This window comes from Falco biarmicus, chromosome 10, assembly GCF_023638135.1.
Source record: "Falco biarmicus isolate bFalBia1 chromosome 10, bFalBia1.pri, whole genome shotgun sequence".
Classification (NCBI taxonomy): domain Eukaryota; kingdom Metazoa; phylum Chordata; class Aves; order Falconiformes; family Falconidae; genus Falco; species Falco biarmicus.
Window position 1 is genome coordinate 10,012,500 of NC_079297.1, and position 12,754 is coordinate 10,025,253.

Consider the following 12,754-nt stretch of genomic DNA (forward strand, 5'->3'; position numbering starts at 1 on the left):
TTTATAGCAGTGTCATTTATGTCCTCTTTGCCAGATTCTTGTGAGGCTCTTACTTCCAGTTTCATTGGAGTTTGATAATTGCCAAGTAAAAAACAGCCCAAATCACATTTCCAATATTGTAACTAGTGATATCTTCATAATTTCAGTGAAAAATACTAAACAGGACTTTTTCTTGAATTAAGTCAATACTCAGAGTTCTGTGTGACCTACAGGTCATGTGGTGAATAAGATCTGAAGTTTATTTTAGTGTATTGTCAAGTATTCTATTATCAAAAACTAAAATTCTAAAGTAGCTCTTCAGCATCAAATAACTCTGTACATCAGTAGAGAGCTGAGTAACCACCAAGAAGTGCCCAGATGTTCAAGCACATGTTTACAGATATTTCCAAATCAAAGCCTGTAAAGCTAAGGGCACTCCAGAAATGCGCACAGATTTCAAAAACAATGCACTTTGCCTTGCTAAGATTGAATATTTTATCTTTTAAGTCCTTTTCTGTAAAGAATAAAACGGAGGAGAGGTCTCCCAGAGTATTTCACTCACTATTTTGACTACTTGGAACCACAGGACAGTAGTAATTACATGCCACACGGGAGTGACCATCTGCTTATTATCCTCTAACTTCCTTTAAAATTTCAATTTTCTAGCACAAACTATTATTGAAAAAGAGTGAAAATAAAGCAAAATTTTGTGCATTTATCAACCATTATCAGCTTGAATCTCAGACAAGTGTTAAACAAGGTTTTTCATTCAACAACCTCACAAGGGAATTCTCTCCAGAAAACTCCATTATCCACATTTAGCAGTGGATGTTACTTTCTCTTTACCTTCCCTGAAGCTTTAATACTTTAACTAGCAAAGAAACAAAGGAGCAGTAATAACATAAAAAAATAAACCTCGTAATATTAACTACTTTGTAAAACATGACCAAGGTTTTTGCCAATGAAAATGGTTCACTTCTGCTGGTAGTTAAAACAGTTAAATCTTATTCTTTGACTTCGTCACAGCCAATACTTCATTAATTGTGCTGACATCCTCTTTTCTTCTTTTTTCTTAGAAAGGAAGCTATAATAGGGTAAAACAGTGAGATAAAGAACATGAAGGAAAGCCACTTCAATAAGACATCCTGAGAGACCCGGTTTCCACATTTTACCCATTTCATGTCTGTGGACTTGGGGTGCGTGGCCCTGACGTTTTAGAACGGCTATTCATGATTCTTCCAAGGATCTTTCTGCTTGAAACAAAGCATACATAACCTTCGTTACCAATATTACAGGTTCATGTACTAGATAATTTTAAGTTTGGAAGCGTCAGATAGTTAAGAACAGCCCTGGCATTGGCAGATAAGCAAAGATGATGGCAAGTGTGTATTAGAGGATGCTGTTAAAGAAATGACCTGAAAGTTCAGAGCTTTGTGCTGCCCTGAAAGTACAGGGCAAAACCCTGACAAATCAAGGCTTATGCTGGTGATATGGGGAAACACGAACCTGAAGATGAACTGTGTCATCTTTTCAGGCAAAGAAAGGAATGGAAATTAGGTCTTGCACACCCTGGGCAAGAGTTCTAATCAGTAACCCAGAATACAAAACAGCAAAGACACATCTTCTTCTGAACCCATTCTAAGAGGAGGTGGCCACTGCTAAACACGGTCAGATCCAGGTACAGGTACAGAGAGTAGCGAGGAGAGAGTACCTGTAGTGTCTGTCCAGCTGCCTTACAGGTGCTGGCCAGGCTCAGGCATGAGGAGCTCTATCAGCCAAACCTGAGGCAGGCACAGGCTGAGAGTCTTGAGTGTCTAGAAACCTTCAGGGCCAAGCTGCTGGTGCCCATTCAGTTCAAATGCCTCCCCAGTTAGGGAGACATTTTCATAATGCAAAAATGAACATGGAATTTCAATCTGGCCTTGAAGCTGCTAAAATTTTTATGTGCTTTTAAATTACTGTTGGTAGAAGCACAGAAGGGTGTTTCCCTCAGTAATAACTATCCTGGTTAAATCACACATGTTTACAGAATTGGTTTTAACTGTAGCAGTCTACTGAAGTGCTGGTATTTGTATACAGAACCAATACAAGATTTGAACTCTAGGTGCATTTCAAAAGATTTCTCTTGCTCAGCTAAGCCAGACCCTGAAGATCATCTCAATTCACCTCCAGTAAATCACTCCAGGGGCTGAAAAGCACTGCTGTATTCAGAATCAGAGTACAGGAGGTTAAGTTCTCGTAGCAAAACAAGCATAAAAATCACCCCTTGCCTTCACAAACTTTTGGGCATGTGAAAACTCATCATAAGAAATATATTAACAAAAAAAAAAAAAAAAAAAAAAAATCAGGAAAAGGGTAATTCTGGAGGCCAAAACCTCAGAAATTTCTTACCACCTATTTGATCATTACCAATATGATAGTCTAACTGAATCAAAGTTGTGCCAAATTGGTGAAACACACAGATTCCTCTCCATCTACAAGTAACAATGCAGTTTGGGGCTGGAAGCTGAAAGAATAAAATATGAGAAGGAGGTGATATAGTTATCAGTGATAGCTGATAGAGCAAAGGACTGAGCATAATGCTGCAAGAGATGTTTCCTTTCCTGCGAACCTGTTCTCCTCTGACCTATGGCTCCAGCTGCTGTCCGACAGAAGTCCTTGGTTTCTATCCCTGTAGTTGCTACGCAACTGTCACCTACTCTGTAGTTCCTGATGCCAGTGTTTCTGTCGTTCAGCACACTATGACATTAAAAAACAATTTCAATAATTTCAACAGCAAGTTTGGGTTTTGAGTCCCGGGAATAAACAAGAACACAGCAGAAAGACAACACTGCTCCCAGGGTGTCAAATAAAAATACTCTCGCAACACTTGGAGAGAACGTTAGGAAATGTAACATTAATCATGGACTGCAGAGCCCAAGACAGGAGGTGAGAATGGTATTTTACTCACTGATTTAAGACAGGAGATGACACTTTCTGTACATTAACAGAGTTGCGATGAAACATTCAGATATGGTATGAGCTTACTGACTCACCATGACCCAGAAAAGCACAAAGGTCCAAAACCTTGACTGCTCCCACCTAACCTGCATGACTTCCATAACGGATCTCTTCTGAGCAAGAGTCCTGAGCACACCCCAGACAGCAGTTTAAAGTTTTCCCTTGAGGTCTTGGCCATAAAAGGTGGGAACAGCTATGCACAGAGCAAAATTTGGGGAGTACACACAGACATCTCATACCTTTAACTTTCCAGGCTTCTCTTCACCACATTTTCACGGAGTAAAGATGTAAACCAGGTATTATTTCATTTTATATGTCCTGGGTTGCAAAAATTGCAGTGGTTCTGCCCCCCTACCCAAGACAAGTGGAATTTGCTGTCTACGGGGTTGAGGATGTGAATGCCTACCATTATGTCAGCAAGTTGCCACTCCTCAGAGGTAACGTAGCGATGGCCAGGACACAAATCCACTGCAGTGCTGTGGCAGATGTTAGAGCAACCTGTCTATTTTGCACTGCAACAGACAGACTCACAAACAGCATCTCTGGAAACGAAGCAGGAACTGACAGCTGAGAGGCAGCGGCTTATTATATGTTATTGCAGAATTCAGATCACATAGTTTTTTCAGTGCTGAGGAAAGAAATGCCCTTACACCTTTTGAAAACAAGGCCTAACACTTTACAGTCTCTTGGGCAAACACAGCTTCTTCCCATATTTGCAAAGACCTTGGCGTGAGTTTGAGCTTGCATTCAGATATATGAGGCTCTAGCCCACTATTTTTAGCACTTAATGGCAAAGCTAATAGTGCCATTAATCCACTTTGGTATTTAACATTCAATTTCCACTTCAAATTGCATCTCAGTGCAAATGGTAGCTTGATTCCTGCTGTCAGATACATTCAGAAATTCATGATGCAACATATTTAATCACTTTTTATTCTCTGATCCATCTGAAAGGTGGGGAAATCCGTAGTGGTCTTTGAAACACCGTGGCAACAAGGGATGGAGCATTCTGGAGTCAGTGTTTACAGGACTACTACAGTATGTTGCCGAAACTAACCAGATGGGGAAAGACAGGACTGGAATGTAAATGGCAAAGCACTTCTATGAATTGATTTACATGTGGGTGCCTAAAACATAAATGCCCCTCCATCAGTAGCTAATCCAGAGCTAAGCCCAGCAGGATGCTGTTCCTCCAGACTGAGCTCTCCTCCACGAATGAGAGCTCTGCCTTTGATCCTGTCCTCACCCTGGGAGGCTACAACCTCCACTTGCCACTTCAAAAGACAGTATCCAAGAGCAGAGCTGGCAGGGAGGGACATCCATCCAGCCTTGTACATATGGGCTCCTTCTCGGTTAGAAAAGCAATGTTTACTAGGCCAGTGATAGTCACTATGTCTTGATATCACTGTTTCAAGTGATTGGAGAGTGCACTCCATCAGCACAAGAAAGCTGGCAAGAAGTAACTGGGGCTTACTGCACAAAAAGATAGCTGCTCTAGCCTTACATCCATAACTGCTACACTTGAACAGAGGAATATTTTTCCACTGCCATGGGATTAGAGATACGGGAGAGACAGTCTGTTGCTTTAAGCTATCTGCTTTAAAGTACATCACTGTGAATTTATGGAGAGTCTTTGAGAGACCAATTAGGATCTTTAAAGCGTGAACTGGACAGCTTGGTGAGCAATTCCTCAGGGTTTTTTTCAGATTAAAGTTACTGCACTGGATGTTGTCCTTTTAAAGGTATCACGTGGAGTCTGAATTTGAGATTTGTTGCCTCTTGGTATTGAATTATGGGTGCATGATATGAATTATGTAAGCTCAAAATGAAACCAGAAAATATTTGTAACTTTTTGAGCTAATAAACCGGTAACAGAAACCCCAAGCATTAGTATATATGATGCTGTATGTTTTGATTCTAAATTATTTCTGCAAAAACAAGTCATGAAGTATACAGACATCAGTAAGCACTTTCATAAAAATAAAATCAAACTTAGAAAATTCACAGCAGAGATACAGTGTGAGTAAATAACGTGCAAGGAAAAAATCTACCTTATGCTTGCTTGCCTGTTAATATACAATAACTGGTGATCTCCCTAGTATTGCATAGGCTTAAAATTGGTACAATTTCAGTTAAGATCAGTTATGGTGGGCTCCTGTGGGAAAAAGCAGCTACTGGAGAGTATTACTTTTGAAAGAGTGAAGAAAGGAAAGGGCACGTGGAGATTTGTTTGGTTTCTCCAGCAGAGACGTCTAGCTGGGCAGCTCTTCCAGTACGGGTACCCCCAAGGGTAGTTGCCTGCTGAAATACTGGAGACAGACCCAGCAGGGTCAGACCAACTCATCCCACAGCTGTGTTCACATGAAATGCCCATGAAGGTTAATAAAAGAACCTTCATTAAAGTAGGTCTACATCAGAGCAGTTCCATGTACTCAGCATTTAGTCTTCAGAACAATGGCCTTTTCAGAGATTTGAGGGATGATGAGAGAGTTCAAGAGCAGTTGGGTCAGAAGGCTTCAGGCTGTTGAAGATGCTACCAGGAAAATCAGACCAACATTAAACGTCCATTCTCATGAACTGGGCCATAGTATAAACAAAAAAAAAAAAAAAAAAAAAAGAAAGGTTTGACTGAGGCAATTGAACTTGAAGAACTCTATGCTTGAAAGCAGTGCTACCAAAGATGGTTTGGATGGTTAACTACAAGTTAACACCCATGTAACTGGTTTAAAAACCACTTGAGTCCCTGGCCCTCCTGAAGTGACCCTTCTCTGCCACTACAACATAGCACACTTCTACAGACAGGGAGAAGGAAAAAAAAATTAAAAAAGAAAAAAAACACACACATACACACAAACAAGATCAGCTTGCAAGAGCTTGTTAAGCCTTTAGGCTGACTGAGATCCTTCAGCAGAGCTGGAGGGTCACGGCACTGAGAGCATGGTGTGGAGACTCACACCAGCACTTCACTTCACTTGTGAGCAAGGAATTTAGGAAACCAAATAAACAAAACTTAAACCATTTGTGGACAAGGAATTAAATCTCTGGAAGCTCATCTCTGATGAAACCAATGCTATCTAGCTAATGACAGACTTTGGAGCGTCTCAGCAAATATGTCATGGGCATAATATTTGCACCCACATCCATCTGTGCTACAGCTCACCCTCAGGTTGTTGTCTTTAACCACAAGGTCTAAAGCCCAAGCGAGCCCAGGACATACTCAAGGGAAGCATTGTCTGGACTCAGCTCAGTGCCCAGCCGAGTCGAACCAGACAGGGGGAGGAGAGGAGCAGAGGCCAGAACAGCATGTGGGCATCCTGCCTGCCCCTGGACACCTACCACCCTCAGCTGCCTGCCCCTGCTCGCTCCCATGGGCAGGGCCCGGCTGTCAGAACAGGCATAAAGTTTTGCTAGGTGAAAATCCCGTGTTTCAGACAAATTTGAAGGCGACTCCATCCTTCGGGGTGCCTGCAGAGGGCGCCAGACGGCTTCAGATCCGCCGGCGGAGCCGCGGTGGGGATGCTGTACCTGGTGCTCGCAGCTGTCAGTCAGCAAGGTGCTCGCTCTCTAATGGCCAACGCTCCGCACGCAGGATTAAGTAGGAGTTGTTTTCTTTCATGCATGGTTAAATCCCTTAGTTCTCTTTTCCTTTCTTGCCACTGAAATAGCAAGAGAGACTTCGCTGAGCCGCAATGTACTGGCAACAAACCTGCAGGGGCCCCAGAAGACAGCAGATGAGAAAACTCCCTGCTTTTAATTATCAGGAGAGCTAGAACCAGCAATGTACTGATGATGATTTTTCTCTTCAGAAAACAAAAAAACCACTGTTTGATGCCTGCAAGATTTGAAGCTCAGTTTCTTATAAAGGAGAGGAGCAGCCTGTGACTGACAAAACTCACTGTAAACGCAGACTTTTTTTTTTTTTTCCCCCTATTTCTACTTGTAAAAGTGACTAAAGAGAAGTCCTGCTTGATTCCATCCCATGTGCACAGCAACAACTTGGAAGGACTTCTTTTCATTTTTTTGGGGTCCCCTTTTTCCTGTTTTAACCTGTGCCCTTTCAGGTCCGTAATCACTTGTGAATTCAACTCCTTTGCTGACAATGAATACCACACACTTTGCATTTTCATTTCAGCCTGTGCTGCTTAATGTCACCGAAGACTTCAACGACTCAGTTCTGAATAACAGAAGCAGCGATGGATTTTGCGAGCAGGTCTTCATAAAAGCTGAGGTCTTCTTGACTTTAGGGATCATCAGCCTCCTGGAAAACATCCTTGTCATTCTCGCAGTGCTGAAGAATGGAAACCTACATTCTCCCATGTATTTCTTCCTTTGTAGCTTGGCTGTAGCAGATATGTTAGTGAGCATGTCAAATGCCTTGGAGACTATCATGATTGCAATCCTGAGCAACGGCTATTTGATCATTGATGACCACTTTATTCAGCATATGGACAATGTTTTTGACTCAATGATTTGTATTTCTTTGGTAGCCTCAATTTGCAACCTCTTGGTTATAGCCATTGACAGGTACATAACTATTTTCTATGCTCTCCGTTACCACAGCATCATGACTGTGAAGAAAGCTTTAACCCTGATTGTGGTCATTTGGATTGCTTGTATCATCTGCGGCATCATATTCATTGCCTACTCAGAAAGCAAAACTGTCATTGTCTGTCTCATCACCATGTTCTTTACCATGCTCTTTCTCATGGCATCCCTTTATGTTCACATGTTCTTGTTTGCACGCCTGCATGTTAAGCGGATTGCAGCCCTCCCCATGGATGGGGTGCCCTACCAGCAGCGTACCTGCATGAAGGGAGCTGTCACCATCACTATATTACTTGGAGTCTTCATTGTTTGCTGGGCACCTTTCTTCCTTCACCTCATTCTCATCATTTCTTGCCCAATGAATCCATACTGCGCCTGCTATACCTCACACTTCAATACTTATCTGGTCTTAATAATGTGCAATTCAGTAATTGATCCACTCATTTATGCTTTCCGGAGTCTGGAAATGAGAAAGACTTTCAAAGAAATAGTGTGTTGCTGTTATGGCATAAGTGTGGGACAGTGCATGCTGTAAACATCTGGCTTAGTGTCGAGAATAGAGAGAATACACACCATATAAGGGGGGGTGTGTGTATATATATATATCTATCTCTATCTAGATACATGGTAGCTCCACTTTAAAAGCAGTGCTTGAAGGAAGGGCACAGGGGAAAAAATAATTTGATGCCTTTCATTCGTAGTTTTCAAAATTAAAACTAGATTCAACTAAATTATTTGAAATTATTTAAATAGCTATAACAGAAGGAAACCCAGAGGGGCTTACAAAATAGCTTAAGAAACTTACTGGAAAAATGAATCCTGAAAGGGAATAGTACCTTATAAAGACTAAAATAATATTCGCTCTGCCATTCATTTGTACCTGTTGCTTTACCTTTGTGCTGCTATCAAAAAAGTCAGTGTTTTCTAAAAGATTCCATTAGTAACCTCTATGGAAAGCTATTCACTTGCAAGACAAATCAAAACACCAACAGGTAACAGCATTGCTCTACACTTACCCCCGTGCCTCCACCTTTTATTAAAAGAATAGATTGACATTTATGCTGCTTACTGTAAAAGCAAGCCGAGTAAAATTTTTGAAAGGTGAAAGTAAACATTCCTCTTGCACCGAAATATTTTTTCAGTAGAAATCTGTTAAGTGAAAAGGAACAGCTACTGTCAGTGATAGTGTGACTTAAACAGCTGCCTGATACAAATTACTCCTATGAAGAAGGCATTTACATTACTTATTGTGATATAGAAGTATCATATCCTCAAATTTTTAAGATTTTTTAAATAGGAATACACTAACCAATGTAGTATTTGGTATGTTAGTAAAATAAGTCACATAAATCTCCTTTTGACAAATTGTCACTGATGAGACCCATCCCTAGAAAATCTGGAATATGTTTTGATGGAACAGATACACAAATCTGAACATAACAAATAGCTAAATGCAAAATAGTTTGAATTTAGCTTTGTATAAAAGCTGCAGGGAGTCTTTAGAGATATCCATTTGGCAAAGTTAGGTATCCGGAAGAAACAAGATACATACGGCAGATATGACTTCTATGCATTGAGTAGTATGTCACGGTCAGACTTTTTACTTAAAAGCCTTACAGTGAGTTTGGTGGATGAACGCTCCTGCACTAGAAACAAAAAAGCAACATGCTGTTTGCAATCATTTTCAAATGCTGTGTGCAAGTCGGTGGCATGTAAAGCACGCAACTTCAGCTACAATGATTTAGTCTTTGCCTCCGCTTTTTATAGGAATAAACCATAAAAGTGGCCTTGAAATAGCATATTGTAACTGTGCAAAGGCTGACATGGTTTGTATATAATACAACACACAGGCAGGATCACAGACAGTGCCAAACTAAGAAAACTCCAAGCCATTCTAAAGTCTACTTAGCACCTCTCTGGTATCTCACTTTTAGGAGGGGCAGTAATCGGAAACCCTCAGGGTCGCCTATGGCTTTCAAACATCTCATTTAACTAAAGACTATTCCCGCCCCCCACCCCACCAGTTTGAGTGGGGTTGCTAGGTTGTTATTTCTGGGGGTCCCCTCTACCAGTTTAGGAACAGTTACCCAGACCAGAGCTTCCCAATCTAACTCTGCCTCCAGCTCCACATTCACACCCTTGTCCTGGTACAACCCAAGCTGATGGTGTTTCACTGCTACTGGCTCCAGAACCCAGCTCTGACTGTCCGCAGAGAAGACATGGCCCACAGTTTGCAAATACTGGCCAGTGTCTATGTTTTATTCTCAGCATCCTACAACCTACACAGGGAGCAACCCAACTTCCCAGTCCTATGGGATGTATAATTTTCATGGGGCCAAGAACCATCTTTCCCTGTGCTCTAGCCACACTCCACCCATCAACCCAAACCAACCTCATGCTCCCTATTTCCCTTGCTCTCTGGTCACATCCTAAATTCCTTAACCGAGTTCACATAATCCCCATCCTCCAGACTTCCACTTTCCCAGTACTCCCACTGTTCCAACACTTACCTAATCTCATAAACCCTGATTTTAACAGCACTAAACAAGCAAACACAACACACCACAAAGATCACTGTGAAGCACGTGGCAGAACAAGTACAGATGAATTCTCCCACATTTCAGGTAGAGACAAGAGAAAATACCAACGACTGGCGAGTAAGCTAAACCTGGATACTCTCAGCCTTATCTGCATCTCACAAATTACAGTTTGGCAGTGTAAGATCTGTTCTGTTAGCTCAGTCTGTCTTAATTCTGCAGCACCTGACATGGCACATTAAGATGAACCGAAACAAGTCAGTATAGGAAACCACACAACTGGCCTTTCGTGGTGTGGAAAGACTGTACCTACCTGGGGAAAAAAAAAACCAAAAAAAAAAAAAAAAACCAACCTCTGTATTGTCAGTGTCATGTACCTTTGTACTCTGGAGCATGGTTTGCCATGATATTCTGCCTCAGGTTATTGTGTATTTAGCTTTTATTGCACCTGATGTCCTACTTATTTCTCTTTTAAAAAGTGATTTTAGATGAGACTGACTTACATCGTGCTTTGCCTTTAAGCAAAACATACATCTGTTGAATAAAACAATCTGAAGACGTCACTTAGAATCATGTTTACTTCTGTCAGAGCACCATGCCATGTCAAACCACAGTCTTGGTGGTCTGGTTTACAAAACTAAAAATAGAGTCTAACACTGGGAAAAAACCTCCTAATTCTACATGCTGTCCACAGAGCTACACAAAAAATGAGGGAAAAAAAAAAATCTAGACTTCTCCATCCCACACGCAAATGGGATGGAAAGAAAATCCATAAAATCCCTCAAAGTTTTCTCACACTTTCTGGTACCAGCCAGTGAGGGTGCAGCTCCTCCCCACAGGTTATCCACACAGATGGCTGGAGGATTTGTCCTGCCCCGGTTCCAGATTCCCAACTCTAACTCGTACTTTGGAAATGCATGGTGCAGTCTTCTGCATGGAGCCAGGATGTTAGCCATCACAAGCCTGTCCGTGATGGGAAGGGAAAGAAACTGTCTCCAGGGGACTGAACCCCACAACATGAGGTAGTGAATGAAGACTAATAGCTACAGCTCCGTGTGTAAAATGGAAGGGAAGGGAAGAACAGGTCTGCACTATAAGAAAATGCCACAGCAATCAGTTGCTGTGGGACAGATCTTCACACTTCACCGAGAAGGGAGTCCTGGAGCTGGTGTTCAGCCATTTCCAGTCCTCAGGGACAGAGCTGAGGCTCAAGTCAGGACTCACCTAAGAGACACAAAAAGAACTGGAACTTCAACAGAAGCCCCCCAAAACGGTATCATTTCCCAGCAGTGCACCCTATAGACGTGTACACACAGCAGAGCAAAGACATCACAGCAACACATGCTAGTACAGGGCAGCAGTGCTTGACACGTGCTAGTAACCAGAGCAACATTTCCATCTGCTGAGAATCTGCCCCTGTTTATAATTGCAGTGAAATATGAACACTTTCAGGGTTGTTACTGTTAAGTAAATGTATAATCTGTTCATAAGATGAAATGTTTCTTCCTCGGTAAGAGGGCTGGGCTGAACAAGATACATGCAGTTTCCCCCTAGATAGTCTGCCATTTCTCACACTGAGATAATATCCTTTTCATCTAAAGGTACCATTTACATGGATTTATTGATTTAGGCTTTCTACAAGAAAATCAGGCAGTTCACGAGCACCGTAGGATTACCATTTGCTCAAAGCCTTGTTAGAAAAACCTCACATATTCAGACAAATATTTGAATTTGCAGGAGCAGAAGTTATCCTGCTAAGTCAACACAACACAGCATATTCTGCAAGTTACAGCCAGATTTGATTCTTTCATATAAAATGCAGCACTCTGCATGCAATTTCCCACCAGTAAGTGTCTAAATGTTTTATAATTGAAAGCATTTGTCCTATTAGATGCATAACAAAGTCCAAGCACAGAATTCTGCAGTCAACCAAGGTCATCACTAGGGCCATTAGTACAAATACCTCAATCACCTATTCACTGAATTAAGATGATTCCATTTGTTGAAGTCTAGTTTCGGACCAGGGTTAGCAGTTTTGTTTGGTAGCTATACCTAAACCATTCAGGTGATTTTGAAGCTTACCCACAAAGCAATACTGCTTCACAACACGCACTAGAAACCCCTTGGCTGGGCAACCCAGGCTAATCTCAGTTCCACATCTCCGAGATAGTATGAGAGAAACTAGATAACCTGTGTACTGAGACCTCCAGCAGGGTACAGCAGATGCAACACAGTGCCAGAACAGCTTGTTCCTTCCTGTCTCCACCATCCAAGAGCAGAGACAAGTTGCACTCAGACCAATTGATACAAGATGATCCCTTCTGAATAAGACATGGAAATGTGGACAGCATTCAGCGGGGTGCAGGGCAGGGGCAGGAGGGCTCTCATGGCTTGTATTAGCAGTCCGAAGGTCATCTCCAGTTCCTACCGATCCTGCTGGCAAGTCACACCAGGGCTCTCTGGTGTTGCCTCTTCAGAAGAACTCTGGGTACAGACATGGATCTAACTTTTTATCACAACTGTAACACACACAATGCCCACATTCAATAGGCTTTCGGGTGGAAGGCAGAGGAAATAAACTGCTTTCAGAGAACACTACAAAGATTAATAAAAATTCCTGTCCATAGATATCTCTGAAGAACGTTCAGATGGTGCTGTTCTGCTCAGTTTTGAAGGTTAAAACTTAAAAGGTT

At 41.8% G+C, this 12,754-nt stretch overlaps 1 protein-coding gene across 1 annotated transcript; it reads left to right on the top strand.

Annotated features, from left to right (window-relative positions):
- The first annotated feature begins 6,929 nt into the window (after positions 1-6,929).
- On the top strand, positions 6,930-8,299 carry MC3R (melanocortin 3 receptor). Its single transcript, XM_056354557.1, has one exon. It carries the CDS (start codon positions 7,079-7,081, stop codon positions 8,057-8,059), a length of 981 nt encoding a protein of 326 aa, XP_056210532.1. The 5' UTR covers positions 6,930-7,078; the 3' UTR covers positions 8,060-8,299.
- The last annotated feature ends 4,455 nt before the right edge of the window (positions 8,300-12,754 follow it).

Bases quoted from the DNA above. Each gene is read 5' to 3' on its own strand.
- MC3R (XM_056354557.1), top strand. From the start codon at position 7,079: ATGAATACCACACACTTTGCATTTTCATTTCAGCCTGTGCTGCTTAAT.